Raw genomic sequence first — 18,628 nt, 5'->3', positions numbered from 1 at the left:
GGAACGAGTCACGCCACGTATCATGACCTTATCACCCAGCCACGCAATTTGTACAATGAGACCATTACATGGAGGATACTGTTCCGTTGCCCTTGTGGTTATAAGTCCATGCAGTTTTACTTTGCTCCAGTTTCAGAAAACAACTACAGTTAGTCCTCGACCTATACAACAGCCCATTTAGTGACCATTCAAAGTTACAACGGCGCTGAAAAAAGTGGCATATGACTGTTTTTCACACTTAACAACCGTTGCAACATCCCCACGATCATGTGATCAAAATTCGGACGCTTGGCAACTGACTCATACTTATGACCGTTGTTGTGTCCCGAGGTCAATTGATCCCCTTTTGTGACCTTCTGACAAGCAAAGTCAATGGGGGAGCTGGATTCCCTTAACCATCAGATTACTAACTTATGAACTCTGATGATCCACTTAACAACTGTGGCAGTTGGAAAATAGGGCAAAGCTTAACCAAAGTTTCACTTAACAACAGAACACCTGGGCTCAATTGTGGTCGTACACCGAGGACTACCTGTACACCCTCAGTATTTAAGGTGGTGAAAACTAACTGGGAATATTTTGTCCTGGCTAGAAAACCCAAGTGAAGCCCCCAGCTGTTCTAGGTACTTCCAGTTCCAGTGTGACAATGGCCACTGCATCCCCAACCGGTGGAAGTGCGATCAAGAAAACGACTGTGGCGATTGGTCGGATGAGAAGTCGTGTCGGGGTAAGAGAGAGAGAGAGGGAGAGGGAGGGAGAGAGAGAGAAAGAGAGAGGGGGAGAGGGAGGGAGAGAGGGAGGGAGGGAGAGAAAGAGAGGGGGAGAGAGGGAGGGAGAGAGAGAGGGAGGGAGGGAGAGAGGGAGGGAGGGAGGGAGAGAGGGAGGGAGAGAGAGAAAGAGCTCTTTTCCGGTTGCTCAGAGTTCGTTTTGTGAGGCCTTGGGGTTGGGAGCTGTGTTTTTGTAGATGCAGAACTAAAATTGCATTTGCCTTTTTGGCCACACCATCCCGCTATTCACTTAACGTTTTGTTTCGAATAAACGACTGTTGCAAAAACCATTGCATTCCATGGATGAAATCTGCCAGGATCCTTCTGATTGTATTTCTCTCATTTGTAGTATAGGCTTTGTTTCATTGCAAGATTGATTTTAAAAAAAATCCCTCCATCTTCTAAGCCAGGGGTCTCCAAACTTGTCAACCAACATGAGGAATTCTGGGAGATGAAATCCACACGTCTTAAAGTTGCCAAGTTTAGACACACACACACACACACACACACACACACACACACACACACACACACACACCCCGATCTAAGTCATGAATAAATTTTTGGGAGCAGGACTGAATCTTGTGGCACCCTATTTGCTACCTTTTTACAGACAGGTGGAGTACCTGCCTGCTGATTGGCTGTAGCCTTTGGGAAGATCAGTCTGTGCAAAGACCCCAGGCAGAAGCAATCTTCTCCAGAGAAGTTTGGGGATAAATAATGGAGAAATAGTGTTACGATGAATCTCAGTGTCTTGCTTTGGCTGTCCTGTTTCTGGGCATGGGACACTAATCTGGATGGTTTAGGTCAGGGATGGGTAACTATGGGCCCTTTACAACCTGTGAACTTCAACTCCCAGAATTCCTAAGCCAGCCATGTAGGCTGGGGAAATCTCTGTGTTAAAGTCCACAAGTCTTAAAAGTTTAGAGACCCCAGCCCTACAATAAAGTAGCATTCTTGGAATCCCCATGGTCTGTTTCTTGACTCGCCTACCTTGAGCTTCTACTCTGATGTTGATCTGGTTGAAATCCAGGCTCTGCAGTCATCACCGTCACCACGGCAATTCCTGCCACGTGTGCCCCAAATCACTTCCGGTGTAATAGCGGGTCGTGTATCATGAACAGCTGGGTTTGCGATGGATACCGAGACTGTGCCGATGGATCCGACGAAGAGGCCTGCCCCACCGCACGTAAGGCACCCTTCTCTTTTACCCTTTGCTAGACATCGGTTTTAGTGGGCTGGGCAAGAAAAGGGAGGAAATGACCTCACACCATTGTGCAAATGACACGAATTGCATCCTTCGTGTTACACGAATGCCAGATGGAGAAGGCCTAAAAGCTGCCAGATGTTCCAACGATAGGGAGGAGCCACAGAAAAGCCAACTTCCGGGAATCTTGGAAGATGATTCATTTGCTTCCCAGTGCCATCTGTTAACAACCTGTAGCCACTGGAGATATGCTACGTTCACTCAGCATACTAAGACAGGATTTTTTAGCAAGGGGTTGAGGAACAAGCATTAGTGGCTTGGCCTTTGCAGACAACCAACCACAACTCCTGGTTATGCGCTAAGTCCATATGGATCAATTTGCATATTATACTGGGAAGAGGAGGACTGTGGGGTCTTTATTATCTCTGAGCTTGGCGGTTTTCTTGTGGAAGTTTCATTATCCAACTAGGGAACATCTTCAGTGCTAGAAGAGGGTGGGTTTGGGGTGGGGGGGGAGGAGAAGGAGGAGACTGTTCTGTACCAGCCTGCTACCGGCCTTGCAGAAAGGCAACCCCTGTACAAACGGCAGAGGCTGGAAAACGTCTGAGGCTGGAAAGCGTCTGCCAAGTTTAATACACAAACAAACAACAGAACATGAAACAAGATACCGGAACTTTGATCCTCAAACGGAGCGGTTGCTTTCAGCAACCAGCCCTTCCCCAAACACTCCCTTTATTAGAGTTCAGGGCGTGGCCTCCCTGTGCCTCCTCCCGAGAAGTCCCACAGCCTTTCTCTGCTTGCTCCTGCTTGACTGCCTCCTGCGTCGGGCGTCCTTGAACAGGGCCAGCTGTGGGTCATCATCATCCGCACTGTCGGCCTCGCGCAGCTGAGTCTCCACCAAGTAAGAGGGGCCTGGCTGGGGGCTCTGCGAAGCCTCCAAGCCATCATCAGCAAGTTCGTCTTCAACACCCTCCTCCTCCCCCTCGTCTGAGTCATCCGAGTCATCCGACCCGGCTGCCGGACCCACAGGCTGACCCTGAATCACAACAGAGACCAAGTCCAGTATATCTCAGGGATACCAAGTTTGGAAAAACTGTTGGGGCCAATTCGTAGAGGACAACCTGGCTAAGTTCCCATGTAAAATGACCGAACATCTTCAAACATGCAAAGTCCTTTTGCAGGACCAATTCCTTAAAGGAATGCTACATGAACATCTCTGCTTTGATTGGATGGGGAAGGCATTCTTTTCGCTGAAGTAGCCAGCCCAGATGTGACTGAGTGCACCGGCTTCTGATGGCTCAGATTTAGTACTAGGAAGGATCAGATCATGGTTTGGAAGCTGCAGTCACGTTTTTCTCCTGTCTCAACCGATTCAGGCTGCCATCTGGTGGTATGGGAGGCAAAGGAACTGGCTTTGCCTACAAAAATAAATTGTAGTCCAAAGAAGCTAGCTTATAATGCAGTGTTTCTCAACCTTGACTATTTTAAGTTGTATGGACCAACTCCCAGAATTTCCCAGAAGCTTACTAACAGCTTTCAAAGATGATGTGTTCAGAGCAACGTTTCTTAACCTCAGTCATTTTCAGATGTATGGACTTCAACTCCCAGAATCGCTGGCTGTAAAATGGCTGAAGTTGAGAAACACTACGCTAATGAAGCAGGGTAATAGTATTTCTGTGGCTTCTGATGTTTTTTCCCACCTTCTGCCCACCCAGCCATCGGTGCCAGTTCCACATCTGCCAGTGTCCATGGACGTTGCAGCCGCTTTGAATTTGAGTGCCAGCAGACCAAGAAGTGTGTCCCAAATTGGAAACGCTGCGATGGCTTGAAAGATTGTCAGGATGGCACAGATGAACTCAACTGCCGTAAGTCTTTGTTGGCTTCAGGGGGAACTCCTGAAAGATTCCTGCTGTCCCAGGAGTTTCTCTTGCCTTTTTCTCTTGCCAGACAATGCTGGGAACCCTCTGGAATGGATTCCAATCCGTATCGTTGGTTTTGCCTTCCTGAAAAATGGCCACGTATCTTTGATGCTCGCAACTAGTGTCTCGTTTCTCCATTAATTGGGTTCAAACAGATCATGCAAACCCATAATGTTGGTTGGTCATGAATGAACAAACCCTACAGTTTTGATGATTAAATCATGGTAACTCATTTCACCATTAACTGGGATCAAACGCATCATACAAAACCGTGTTAACCAGTCATGAACAAACCCAACGGTTGTATGAATAAAACATAGTAAGCTCATTTCTCCATTAATTTGATTCAATTAAATGTTACACAAATTTAACGGTTGATCATGAATGAACAAAACCAACAACTGTGATTGGTTAACCATGGTAGCTCATTTCTCCATGAATTTGAATCAGTTAGATGTACAAAACCTTAATGTTGGTTGGTTATGAATAAACAAACCTAATAATTGCATGAATAAACCATGGTAGCTCATTTCTCCATTACTTTGATTCAATTAGATCAGAGGTGGGGAACGATGGCCCTTTTATGACTTGTGGACTTCAACTTCGAGAGTTCCTGATCCAGCATGACTGGCTCAGGAATTCTGGGAGTTGAAGTCCAAAAGTCATAAAAGGGCCATCGTTCCCCACCCCTGAATTAAATGGTACAAAATTGGTTAGTTATGAATGGACAAACCCAATGGTGATGAGTAAACCATGGTAGTTCATTTCTCCATTAATTTGATTCAAGTAGCCCATACAAGACCATAGTATTGGTTGGTCGTGAGAGTGCAAACCCAACAATCATGATGGCTAAAGATCTACCAGGCTTTCAGGAAAAGAAACAGCACCAAAATTCAGGAATGCTTCTACTGTTCAAAAGACGGCAAGATTACTTTTAACGTGAGGCAACTAAGTAGATCCTCCCCGTCTACTTGTTGTAAGATGGCAGTATTGCATATTTTTCTGTCTTCCAGCGACTCACAGCACCTTGTTATGCCCTAGTGGATTCAGATGTGAAGATGGGGAGGCCTGCATCATGAAGATGGAACGATGTGACGGTTTTCTGGATTGTCCGGATAGCAGCGATGAAAAGAACTGTACTGGTAAGTCCTAGCATCTAAACAAAAGTCCGAAAACAGTGAAGCCCATGGAATCCAATCCAATCCAATCCAATTCAATAGCTTTATTATGGTCTTTAACCAGCCTTTTCATTTAAAAAAAATGCACAGGGAAAAAGAGAAATCGTACGACATAACAGTTTGTTGTAGGGGAAGGGAAAAATAATAGGACAATAAAATGTCCTATCGAATTAAAAGTTGCATAACTTGGTGAAGATATTTCACCACCCAATACAAATACCCCTTGACCTATGGCCACAGTTGAGCCCAAAATTTCTGTGGCTAGGCGAGACAGTTGTTAAGCACGTTTTGCCCCATTTTATGACCTCCTCTGACACAGTGATTAAGTGACTTCTCTTAACAACGGCCATAAAAATGGTCGGTTTGGGTCCGGTTGTATGCTTCCACCACTGAACCACCTCAGTGACTTACGACTGGAATTTCAGCCCCAGTTGTCGTCGTACGTAGAGGACTGCCTATTTTCCATCCAGTGAGGCTGGTGGGGGGAGCCCGGTTCAGAAGGCCTGTCTCATGATGGTTTTTTCCCCAGGTGCTCCTTGCTGCCATCGTCCCCTGCCCCCACCCCGCTTGTTCCGTCAGCAGAACTCCAGCCCTCGATTCATTATGGCTGAGATAACGTCCCCATTAATGGCCATCGATCGCCCTTTCCGTTTGGCAGCATACTCCTTCCCGTGCGGCCGTGCAGCTCTCCTCCTCCCCGAGCGGGAAGGGTCACTGAGCATCCATCAATCTTTAATTAAATATTGATTGGGAAAAGTCTGCCCAGATTCTGTCCACCCACCACAACGTGGAAAACGTCCACCTGGCTGGAATTTTAAAAGAGCGGCACTCAAGTGCTTTGAAGCCATTTCCCAAGGGCCGGGAAGTTGATATTGGAGAATTTAGTCGGTCGGGGGAAAAGACTAGGAACGGTTTGAATGATTCTGGTTTTTATTTGGGGGCGTTTGCGGGGAAGGGACCGTGGAGAAAGTGAGGTCAGGAGCTGAAGCAAGGCCTTTGATCTGTGCAGCTTGGGCAGGAGCCTACCTGGACTCAACTAAGTGGCCAATCATTTGTGGGAAGGTGGATCCAACTCTCTTGAACGTAGTCCCTCCATCGTTAACCTTTAAGAAGAATCTCCAAGCACAATTTATAAGGATGACATGGGTAGTCCCTGACTTACCGACGTTTCACTTAGTGATCGTTTGAAGATACAACAGCACTGAAAAAAATGACTTATGGCCATTTTTCATACTTACAACTGTTGCAGCATCCTGGGGGGGTGGTCACGTGATCCCCTTCTGCAACCTTCTGACAAGCAAAGTCAAGGGGGAAAGCCAGATTGACTTAACAACCGGGTTACTAGCTTATCAACAGCAGGGATTCACTTAACAAGTGTGGCAAGAAAGGTCATAAAATGGGGCAAAACGTATGTAACAAATGTCTTGCTTAGCAACAGAAATGTTGGACTCAGTTTTGGTTGTAAGTTGAGGACCACCTTTGTAAAAGTTTGGGTCATGGTGATCGGTTGTATTAGCTGTTGTGGACTGGCCTGTATTCAAGGAGTGCATAGTATTTAAATGGGATGGATGGATGGATGGATGGATGGATGGATGGGAGGGAGGAAAAAAGGATAGAGGAAGGAAGGAAGAAAGGAAGGGAAGAAGGAAGGGGAAGGGAAGGGAAGGAAGATAGGAAGGAAGGAAGGAAGGAAGGAAGGAAGGAAGGAAGGAAGGAAGGAAGGAAGGAAGCTTTAGCCCCGAACACTGTTTCTGCACAGAGGTGGTGATAATCTCAATCCCTTCTTTCCAGTCCTTATCAAAGTCAGGAATTCTTTCATATTTTTTTACATAGATGATACTCTTGTCTATAAGGTTCAGAACCTTCAGTGGACAGCTGACTTTTTAGGCAACATCACTTTATCCTGGGCTCAGCCGAAGAAGATGCCTCTCTCTTCCTGTGTCTACAATATCTACTACAGGTAGCTTGTCTGATTTTAGCCTTCTTGCTAACTCCTGGCATCAGGGAGCTTGACTGCAGGCTTTAGGCCCTGTGTGCTAACATAGAACCTCTTATTAGTGCAACTGCTATTCCATTCATGGCTTGTGCAGCAAATTGTACAGTGCTCTGTGCAGCTCCTAAATTAGCTTTTCTTGGTGGGAATCCAAGGGTGGAGAAGGCAGAACCGAGCCATGTCCTTTACCCGTGTTGATGGTTTCACTGACCTGATCTGCACATTACAATGTGCTCATACATAAATGCGTTTTCCTGAGGAACCTAAAAGTGGCTAGTTTCATACAACACACTGTCACACTCTAGCCCTATTGATGCTTAGCGTGCATGAGCCCAAACATGGATGGAATTAAATGTATTTCTAACAATATCAAGACAAATGATTGATACATGCATGGAACAGCTTCAAAAACTGCCTGTGAATCACTCCGCCACAGTGATGTTGTGCTTTTTTGTCCACTCCCCAATCTAGGTTGGTGGGAGAAAGCATGTGGAAATCGGTGGAAACCCACAGTAGCAAAACCAACACCATCTTGAAAGTACTGAAGCCAGATTGCACCTATCAAGTCAAGGTCCAGGTCCAGTGCCTGAGCAAAGTATACAACACCAACGATTTCATAGTCTTACGGACCCCTGAAGGACGTAAGCGAGTCTCATATTGCTTGGGCCCAAGTATTTAGTTGCAGGGGAGAAGGTCTCTTGCACTATAAATGATCACTAAATGGTAGATGTTCAGGGCAGGAATCCCAAATGACCTTAACCTACAGATGCTGATTGAGGCCACCAACCCTTCTGGGATGTTGATTCCTTCCAAGCCAGTCTTGCTGTTGGGAACCTTCTACCTTCTTCATTTTTCCTAATTTTCAAGCCAAATCTGTCCCTCAAGATCACTGTTCCACGTTCTGCATTCTGGAAAGATACAGAAGGAGGAGTCCCTTTCAACCTTCTCAAGGCTGTGAATCCCATTTCTTTCTACCTTCTTCATCTGATGGGCATTTGTCTGTAGCATTAGGTAGAAAGAGTGGTTGAATTGTTTAATTTCCGCAACTGCAAGGAGATCATTCCATTGGAGAGCCATACTTGAATCACGGGTGTCTTGCCCTTTTTACCAAAGAAGGATGCCTAGAAGAATAGGCTCTCAATGGCTGTCAGGGTTGATAGCCTTTTGGGGTCTACAAACTAGACCCCAAACACAGCAGACTAGACACACTAGGGCTGGGTACCGCCAGGGCAAGAAGACAAGTTGCTCTGTTCTCCAAGCTCCTGAACTGGTTGGCCATGAAGAGATACAGAAATCTGGGATTGATCAGTCCCTGCCTTGCTCCAACAGGACTACTTACCTACTCACCTTCCTTCCTCCTTCCCTCCTTCTCTTTCTCTCTCTCTCCAGTTCCAGATCCCCCCCGCCATCTTCAACTGCAGCTGAAGAAAGAAGCTGAAGGCATTGTGGTTTGCCAATGGGCCCCTCCAGCAAATGCCCATGGTCTAATCAGAGAATATGTTGTAAGTATCTCAGTGTACATTGAGATAAGCTGACCCCAATGATGGAGAATTGATTTGAACAGGCATTCAAGTATAAGGGGTGTCATTTTACCTGCAGTGATCTTACTAAATTGCAGTTTCGCTCCACAAATATATGAGGTCAAACCTGCAGATTCAAACCTTTCATTTGTGGTCAGGGCAGGATCTTAAAGATTTAGCCTCCTTTAGCAAGGAGATGGTTGTCCCTGTTTTTCCGTCCTGGTAGGTGGAATACAGCAGAGCTGGATCAAAGGAGTGGTCTTCCGTGAGGGCTCCTACCAACTATTCAGAAGTTGAGATGTTGCAAATCAACGTCTTATACATTTTCAGAGTGAGTAGATGTTTTATTAGAACTCTGTAAGGTTCAACTGATCTTAGCCTGTAGAACTAGGAGATTTCTATTCTTCTGTTGTCCCAAAAGAACAGATATTTAAAGGGCAGTGGATTCAGTGTAATGTAGCCAATTGAAGGAGAAATTTTGATGGAACCTCAACTATCAGGATTGTTTAACAATGGAGCCAGTTAACTAGGGGAGGAGTGTCCTTGTAGAAGCTTCTTCTGAGAAAGTCTTCCAGATTTCTTGTGCCAAGCAAGAATCTTTCTGTCTTTGTTCTTCTCTAAACATTTCCTTGATGGACACATCTTGAGTGGTTCCTTTGATGAGAATAACCCATAGTTGTTTGAGAATCTTCTGCATGCTTAGCGATCACCACCTTCCTCCACCAGTTTCCCTGTGGATGTGGAGATCCTTCAGCCCAAGGTCCACCTGGCCACCAGTCTGGTCTACCCATGGTGGTTGGGATCCATCACTTGGCAGAAGTCTTCTGGCTTTTGGGAGTGGCCTTCCCAAAGCTTTTGAGTTGTATTGGCTGGGAATACTGGGTTTTGTAGCCCCTACCCCTTCGGGAGAGGGTAGAAGGATTCTGTTTTTGATCACTCAGCATTTCCTTCAGAATAACAACGAATATGTCATTTGTTCCTCCTTCACCTCCTTGCCGTTCACTTCTAAACTTCCTTGGCCTTTGTTTGTTTTTAAAAAGAGCTATTTTACCAAGGGAAATTCTCTCGCCTATTTTAACAAGCTTTCTCTTTTGAAAAGGTTGCTGCAGTAACAAGCCGTGGCGTGGGCAACTGGAGCGATTCCAAATCCATACGAACTATAAAAGGCAAAGGTAAAACCTTTCCGGGATTAATTTCTTGAATTCTTTTGTTGCACTAGACACTGAGGTTGGTAAACACAGCTAGATGGCAGCAGCTATTCAACCCTGGCTGGTCTCCAAAAGCTCAGGAGATCTGCCTGGGCTTTGACTTGCGTGAGAGGAAGCCCAGAGCTGTGACAGAGGAGAAGGACCTCCTTGAACAATGCACTAGGAAGCACTTCTATGTGGTTGCCCCAAAGCCCGTCGTGTCCGTGAAATTACCCATATTTGAGCTGACGCTTAAAGAGATGCTTTACTTAATTGCAGGACACAACTGCCACTTTAAATACATATAGAGATACACATACACTTGTACGTACATATGTACATATATGTATGTGTATTATATGTATGTGTGTTATATGTATATGTATATCTATATATATACATGTACTATATAAGTATATATGTATTATATGTATATGTTAACATATATAAGTATATGTATTATATGTATATGTACTATAGGTATTATATTATATGTTAAGCACCTGATAATAAGTTGAAGACTTGAAAAGGGACTATCGTCCATGAAAGGGCACATTAATGAAAGGGCACATTAATTGGAGTCTCCTGATGTCTGTTTATCTATCCATGTTCAATCTCTTTCTCTCCTTTGACCTTATTCAGTGATTCCTCCTCCGACGATCCACATTGATAGTTACGATGAAAACTCCATAAGCTTCACCCTCAGACTAGACGCCAATATTCAGGTGCGATATATTCTTCTTCTTTTTTTAATTGCCACTTTTAACAATGTGTACGGTTGGTTCCCAAGTGCTGCACCCTCAACTACCTTTCCTAAGAGGGATCAATCGGAAATAAAAACAAAACTGGAATTTTGGGAAGGCTAGGAGAGAAATTATCGTGTGTGTGTGTGTGTGTGCGTGCGTGCAGTTTGTTGTTTGTTTGTAGTACCAGTCTATAATCCCTGGGAAGAAGAATGCTTAATTATATTAATTCTACATAAATACATTATTGAGGCCAGGATCTAATTAACCAAAATTGGCTTTCCTCCTTGATTTCACCTGAATTCTAATTCTGTTCACAATGATCCTTTCTCTTTTGCCTCCGTGATTTTCCCCCAAATGTATGTGAAGGCCCTCGAGCAGATACGAGAAGTCAGACCTGCTTGCCTTCATCCCTTTTTTCATAATCATAATATTTCCGTATTCTCAAAACAGCTTTTATAAAGGTTCTCCTTTATTAAAAAATAATAATTGCCTTTTGTTGATGGGGCCCTTTTCTTCCACTCGTGTAAAACCAAACCACGCAGAAATTGATGGGGTATTTATTTGTCTGTCTTGTACCTCTCATGCTGCTGGTTGACAGGTGAATGGCTACGTTGTGAAAATTTTCTGGACTTTTGACACCCACCGACAAGAAAAAAGATCATTCTTTATAGATGGAGGGAAGTCGGCCCAAACAGGTAAGATGATCTGAGCAAAATTACCAGATAACAGGGATATCCAGTCCCCAGTCCACCCTTAGCCATGGAATCAAATCCTTTTATTGTGCTCAGAGGCAAGTATATAACAATGCAGGGGATACAGATAGATAGATAGATAGATAGATAGATAGATAGATAGATAGATAGATAGATAGATAGATAGATAGATGATAGATAGATAGATAGATAGATAGATAGATGATAGATAGATAGATAGATAGATAGATGATAGATAGATAGATAGATAGATAGATGATAGATAGATAGATAGATAGATAGATAGATAGATAGATAGATAGATAGATAGATGATAGATAGATAGATAGATAGATAGATAGATGATAGATAGATAGATAGATGATAGATAGATAGATAGATAGATAGATAGATGATAGATAGATAGATAGATAGATGATAGATAGATAGATAGATAGATAGATGATAGATAGATAGATAGATAGATAGATAGATAGATAGATAGATAGATAGAACCTCTGTCTCCAACTAATTCCCTTTTTTCCTTCCCCCAGTGAGGAACTTGACTGCTCAGACGCCGTATGAAATTTCCGCCTGGGCCAAGACGGAACTGGGGGACAGCCCGCTCTCTTTCGCACACGTGGTGACCCGCGGCACGAGGCCCTTCCCCCCCAGCCTGAAGGCTAAAGCGGTCAACCAGACGGCCGTCGAATGCAACTGGAGCGGGCCAAGGAATGTGGTAAAAAGGAGACTTCTTCTATTCATCCCACGTGCTGAAGATCTGTGGTTCTTTCTGTTGTTGAGAGTTGTCCCTTTGTTGGGGGGTGGGTGAGTGGAGGAACAAGGTATTTTTGAGCCGTGTTCTGGAGTTCCGCAAAAAACAGATGGCGTGTGAGAGAGGATCCCTCAGATGGAAAGGATCGGTCTTGTTTCCTGGACCAAAAAAAAAAACGTTTTACTGGTAGTCCTTGACTTGCAGTCACAGTTGAGCCCCAGATTTCTGTTGCTATGCAAGACAGTTGTTAAGTGAATTTTGCCCCATTTTACGACCTTTCTTGCTGCAGTTGCTAAGATCCACTGCAATTGTTAAGCGAATCCATCTTCCCCATTGACTTCGCTTGTCAGAAGGTCACAAAAGGGGATCCCTTGATCCTGGGACACGGCCGCCGTCATAAAGATGAGTCAGTTGCCAAGGGTCTGAATTTGGACCACAGGGAGGCTGCAACGTTCATAAGCGTGAGAAACGGTCATAAGTCACTTTTTCCAGTGCTGTTGTAACTTCAAACGGTCAGTAAATGTATGATTGTAAACTGAGGACTATCTGTATGCTGTGGCTGCCATTTTGTGGATTAGGAGATTCTGGGAACTTTTTTTTCCACTCAGTGGTTCCATGGACCAAACATGTTTGAAAACCCTGGGCCTAAAGGATTCTGGGACGTTATTCACAGAACAGCAGAATTAGCATGTTTATTCATTCTTCCTTATTTCCTTTCCACCCTGGGCAGATATATGGCATTTTTTATGCCACGTCTTTCCTGGAACTCTACCAGAATCCTAGCAATGCAACCACAACTCTCCACAACATGACTGTGATTGTTAACAGAGATGAGCAGTATCTATTCCTGGTAAGGATAGACTTTCAATTCATTCTTTTGGGCAGTTTCTACAAAAACCCAACTCAGTTAACTTAAATGCAGATGAGAGAGGAGATTTGAAAGTTGTTCCTCTGGTATCCTTTTACCATATGTCTGGGTGGGGTCAAACATTGTGCTAAGCTGTACTTTAACCATGATTTATCCAATGTGCTCTACTAGCTTAGAGTGAGCTTTTTTCTTCCCATCATGGTGGAATTCAAGTTCTCCAATTGAGTGGTTGGTGGAACGTAAGTTATGGAAGAATGAAAACCATGGGCTTGGAAAGAAGCTAAACCAGAACTAATAGTCCATGTTGGTTAGATTCAGCCTATGCTTCGTGATCTGGAAAATCCATATTGTGCTTTTCAGGAAGTGTGCCTTTGGCGAATTGCTCTACTGATATCTCGTTTCCTCCAGGTGAGAGTTATTTCTCCTTACCAAGGACCACCTTCAGATTATATTGTTGTGAAGATGATTCCTGACAATCGCCTTCCCCCTCGGCACCTTCACGCTGTCCACCTATCAAAAACATTCGCCATCATTAAATGGGAGTCGCCTTATGATTCCCCGGACCAAGATATGGTAAGAGGGTTGCCCCAGTCCAAGATTGGCCCAACATTGACTCTACCTATGGGTGGGGGCCTTATGATCACAATCTTGGTGCAGCACTTTCTCCTTTTGGAAAGGACGGGAAATATGTCCAACCTTGTTAGCGCCAATTGGAAGACTTTGGATCATGGTTAGCCTTAATGGATTAAACAGAATTAATGTATTGAGGACATCAAGAATCTGGAGCAGATACAGTCACAGTTGTTTGGATTTGCCTGCGTCTCACTCAGGGACCTTGTTGTCTGTGGTCCTCACAAGGCACAATGCCAGTCCCATGTTTGGTGAACTGATCCATAAACATGGAACCCTGGGCCTATGCCTAGTGCCAGAGAGGATGGGTCCAACATAGGATGCTAGCTTTTGATTCCAAGGTTAATTATTCCATTAATCAATACTGTCCTAGAAAGGATCTAGCCTTCTTCAGCCAACTCTCAATGGATCGCTGTTTCCCTAAAGCACTGTCCTTCAACCTTGCATGGACTTCAACTCCCAGAATTCCCCAGCCAGCCATGGTGGCTGGGGAATTCTGAAAGTAGAAGTCCATACCTCTTAAAGTTGTGAAGATTGAAAGAATCTTCCTAAAAAGATGCTCCGACTGGAATACAATATTTTGTGCTGGATGTTGGAAGAAACATTGCATCTCCTGTGTCCTCGTTTCTTCTGCTTCTCCCCAGCTGTATGCAGTGGCTGTGAAAGATTTAATAAGAAAGACAGATCGAAGCTATAAGGTGAAGACTCGAAACAGCACGGTGGAATATACCATCAAAAAACTGGATCCTGGTGGAAGATACCACATCGTTATACAGCTAGGAAACATGAGCAAGGAAGCTAATTTGAAAATCAACACAGGTAAGGGTGTGTGGTGTTAAGTGCTGAACTTGTCATCATCTGGAGTGCGTGCCCCATTGAATTCAATGGGTCTTTTTTTCCTGCATTTATTAAGAAGTTCCTATTACATTGACCTGCTACATCCACCTGCCTCTCCAATTTCTGTTACAGTTTCCTTGGCTGCACCTGACGCTTTAAAGATTATACCAGAAAATGACCACATCTTGTTGTTTTGGAAGAGTTTAGCCTTAAAAGAAAGCCAATTTAATGAAAGCCGGGTAAGTTGCAGTTGTGTAACAATGACACTCTTTCTCTCCCTGCTGCATTTAATTGACCTCTTCAAAGGATTTCCAGGTTCGCATGCAAACTGGTTTGTGTTCACACAACGCCCCAAGGAACAGTTGACAGAATCGTAGTTTATTGTTTATTTGCATTGACAGGATTGTGGCTTATTGTTTATTTACCTTGCACAAGGCTACAGTATATGCAGAGCATGGTTTGCAGACCACACTGTCAGAGTTCAGATAACAGAGTAAGCCCAAATAGATGCATTATACACAAATGCAATATTATTGTTTAAATGTATTAGCCACCCAAATCCAGTGGACTCTAGGCAGCAAACGAAATGGGGAAAAAATCAGCCAAAAACATTAAATCTTTTTGAAATTTAGTTAGCCCAGAGTAAAATAATTTAATACATAACAACATCAACAAAACAAAACAGGGGCCATTTAACAAATAATAAATGCCACCAGGTTTTCTGGAAGCCAGGAGAGGGAATGCTGTCACCTTATGCTGTAGACCAGGGAACTTCAAACTTGGCCCTTTTATGACTTGTGGGCTTCAACTCCCAGAATTCCTCAGCCAGGCACGCTGGCTGAGGAATTTTGGGAGTTGAAGTCCACAAGTCATAAAAGGGCCAAGTTTGAAGACCCCTGTTCTAAATACTTCCGTTCACCTTAAATGAATGTGTTCTTTCCGCCTTCAGGGATATGAGGTGCACATGTTTGACAGTGGGACCAACACCACATCTTACCTGGGGAACACTACGGAGAACGTCTTCAAGGTTTCCCACCTGAAGGCCGGCCACAATTACTCCTTCACGGTGCAAGCAAGATGTCTCTACGTTGGGCAGATGTGTGGAGAGCCTGCAACTCTTCTCTTCAGTGAGATGGGAAGAGGTAGGGGAAATGTCTCCATCTCCTTTTGTCACTTCTGGCAGCTTCTCCACCACATTTCTGTTTGGACCCCCCAGAAGAGCAGAGCGGGAGAGACATGAGTTTGGATCCTTCCTCAAGTTCATATTTCTTCCAGTTGGCCAACGTCAGGTCTTCTGCTCAACAAAGCATGTTGAGAAGGACTTTGACCTTTTTCGGAGAACTTCTTGGTATCAATTGAATCTCTGTGAGCTCTGTTCTTTCATCTTTTTCCCTTTCCCTCTGTTCAACCCTTTCCCCCTTTCTGTAGACAGAGAGGCCACTGCATCCATATTGGGCAAATCAAAGGATGTTGCTGCCATCGTGGTGCCAGTCTTATTTCTTCTGCTAGTGACAGTGGGCGTTGGGTTTGTGGTTCTGTACATGAGGCACCGAAGACTTCAAAATAGCTTCACGGCCTTTGCCAACAGTCACTACAACTCACGACTGGGCTCTGCCGTTTTCTCCTCTGGAGATGATTTAGGTAAGTGAGGTCTTAGGAATGCTTGGGTGTGATTCAGAAACACTGCTGGATTTACATCAAGCCACAAATTGTGTCTGTGTCTGCTCTACTTGGACTGAGTATTAATACCTGGACTGTCCATGGAGATTCTCATCCATCCAGGTCATGGTTGTCTCAAATATGTTTTTTGGCAACTGGACTTCCTTGTTTTCCCTTTGAAGACGTTTCGCTTCTCATCCAAGAAGCCTCTTCAGCTTTGACTGGATGGTGGGGAATGGAAGGATTTATACTCCTTGCAGAGAACGGGTCATTTGCATTGAATATAAATCCTTCCATTCCCCACCATCCAGTCAGAGCTGAAGAAGCTTCTTGGATGAGAAGTGAAACATCTTCAAATGAAAAAAAGGAAGTCTAGTTGTCTCTTGATATCCAGACCATATCCAACTCCCTTTGGGATATTAATAAACAGCTTGTTAAATTTCCACCTCAGCCATTTCCAGAGTCCATTGGATTTGGGTGATGAATGAATGAATGATTTAAGTTGGGTTCCTTTATTGAGTCTGGATTAAGTGGTCTCATTAGGCCATATTTTCTATATAATTATATAATTATTTATTATAAAAGAATGAAATGCAAAATGGAAGAATAGAAAAACATACATCCAACAGAAGAACAAAAACAGAATGACCCAAATATCCAATAAATTTAACATTAAACATAAAGAATCCACCTTGGTTCAATGCTGAAAATAAATAAATTTTTAAAAAACCTGATAATTTATCCTCCCCTTTACATAACGGGTCTGCAAATAGTTATAAGCTTTCCCATCCCTGTTTAACAAGAATACTATATTAAATAAACAAATATTCCAGGTAAGGGGATCTCTGTGATAATCAAATTGATCCACCATCTGATCATAATATGGTATCATAAAAGAAATAAAAAAACAGTCAACAGGTTAGACCAGGGGTAGGCAACCTTGCCTCTTTTATGACTCGTGGACTTCAACTCCCAGAATTCCTGAGCCAAATCCTCAAATCCCTCAGTTAACCATCCTTTATTCAGCTTTTCCAAACTTCTATGGATCGCAGTGAGGAGGTAGGCATGATCCCCCAGTGGTCCTTCATGCCCATCTCTACACTTCTTAGTGTCTTGAATGTCTCTCATTCTCGTTGAGTGTCAATCACCTTGTGGCTTGATTTACCAGGAGACGAAGACGACGAAGCCGCGATGATCACGGGTTTTTCAGACGACGTCCCCATGGTAATAGCGTGAAGAAGGCTTCCGATTCCGGAAAAGCAAAAACAAACAGACAAAAACAAAAATGGTGTAAATATTTTATTTGATAAAGAAAAAAAAAGTCAACTGTTTATTTTAAAAAAAAAACACAAAACTAAACTAAAAAGCACTTTTGAGTTGCAAGACGTTATTTTTGTATCAGCTGGAAAAAAAAACGAAAACGAAAAAGAAGCAACGATGACACTTTGTAGCACACTGCTGTGAAGTTTCAAATCAGGTGGATTAGGGAGCGTTTCTGTGGCTGGGGGTTCTTCTTCTTTTCCAAACTTCAGTTTAGTCCAGGGGTAGGCAACCTTGGCTCTTTTATGACTCATGGACTTCAACTCCCAGAATTCCTGAGTCAGCATAGCTGACTCAGGAATTCTGGGAGTTGAAGTCCATGAGTCATAAAAGAGCCAAGGTTGCCTACCCCTGCTTTAGTCTTACGCCTCCTGGGCACAGCTTTCGATTCGCTGAGGTCTTTCCCATTGGCAATGACTGATCCTCTGAGAACCTGTGATTAGTTGGGAATCTTGGGACAGTTCTCCTGGCTTTGAAGACGTCAGATGGAAAGCAAAGGAAAGTCGCCTGTCCTTAAGAGAACTCTTTTTGGCAACGTGTGCTAATGAAATGGTATTGTCAGGTTCTCCGTTGCCCTGTGTTCCGCTGATGGCTGAATACGGAGGGCATTGCATGAGACCCAAATATTTCCACTTTCATTTTTTTTCCCCCTAGGTTAGACCACGGCAGGCATTTCCCCAGCTTTTGATATTTAATTTAATTTAATAATTTGATTTCTCTACCGCCCTTCTCCCGAAGGACTCAGGGCGGTGAACGGGGCAATACGCAATAAAAATCGAATACAAAAATTAAAAAGCCATTAAACATCATGCCCATAAAATCAACACATATTAAAGTTAAAACTAGTTTTAAAAACCCAACCCCATCCCGTCAGACCAGGCCAGCTTGTTCAAAAAAGAATGTTTTGAGATCGCGCCGGAAGGAGCGAAGGTCGGGGGCCATCCGGAGCTCAACCGGCAAGCGGTTCCAAAGGTCTGGCGCGCCCACAGAGAACGCTCTCCCCCTGGGGGTCACCAATCGGCATTCTTTGATCGGCGGCACCCTGAAGTGGTGAGTCAAACAAGAGACTGGACATCGTTGAACCGTTGTCCATGCCAGCCATAGGATGCCAGCCCCTTATTTCTAGTTTGACCTCTGCAAGTTGACTAAATATTATTCAGAGATTGGTAGGAATCTTGTGGGAAGAACACTGATATTCTTCTAATGATTTGGATTCTCACTTTTTGGAAGCAGACAACAATCTCTAGTTTTGGCCCACATGAACACCAAGCATAGGTAAGGTTCCTAAAAAAGTGAAAGGAGAAAAACGCTCTGAAGATGCGCTGAAACG

The 18,628-nt window shown here is 43.9% G+C and overlaps 1 protein-coding gene across 2 annotated transcripts in view; it reads left to right on the top strand.

Annotated features, from left to right (window-relative positions):
• Nucleotides 1–17,243, top strand: part of SORL1 (sortilin related receptor 1) — a 60,861-nt gene extending 43,618 nt beyond the window's left edge. For both annotated transcript variants that reach the window (XM_083368729.1, XM_083368728.1), the window contains 19 exons: nt 593–727; nt 1,801–1,956; nt 3,690–3,839; nt 4,907–5,035; nt 6,905–7,031; nt 7,536–7,705; nt 8,454–8,566; nt 8,811–8,915; nt 9,684–9,756; nt 10,414–10,496; nt 11,116–11,212; nt 11,764–11,948; nt 12,715–12,834; nt 13,261–13,425; nt 14,127–14,301; nt 14,452–14,558; nt 15,269–15,461; nt 15,748–15,960; nt 17,147–17,243. In XM_083368729.1, the coding sequence (XP_083224855.1) occupies nt 593–727; nt 1,801–1,956; nt 3,690–3,839; nt 4,907–5,035; nt 6,905–7,031; nt 7,536–7,705; nt 8,454–8,566; nt 8,811–8,915; nt 9,684–9,756; nt 10,414–10,496; nt 11,116–11,212; nt 11,764–11,948; nt 12,715–12,834; nt 13,261–13,425; nt 14,127–14,301; nt 14,452–14,558; nt 15,269–15,461; nt 15,748–15,960; nt 17,147–17,214 (2,564 nt within the window). In that variant the 3' untranslated portion in view covers nt 17,215–17,243. The remainder of the gene's footprint in view (nt 1–592; nt 728–1,800; nt 1,957–3,689; nt 3,840–4,906; nt 5,036–6,904; nt 7,032–7,535; nt 7,706–8,453; nt 8,567–8,810; nt 8,916–9,683; nt 9,757–10,413; nt 10,497–11,115; nt 11,213–11,763; nt 11,949–12,714; nt 12,835–13,260; nt 13,426–14,126; nt 14,302–14,451; nt 14,559–15,268; nt 15,462–15,747; nt 15,961–17,146) is intronic.
• The last annotated feature ends 1,385 nt before the right edge of the window (nt 17,244–18,628 follow it).

Source organism: Vipera ursinii (assembly GCF_947247035.1).
Source record: "Vipera ursinii genome assembly, chromosome: 8".
NCBI lineage: Eukaryota > Metazoa > Chordata > Lepidosauria > Squamata > Viperidae > Vipera > Vipera ursinii.
This window is presented reverse-complemented; position numbering and strand designations above follow the sequence as displayed.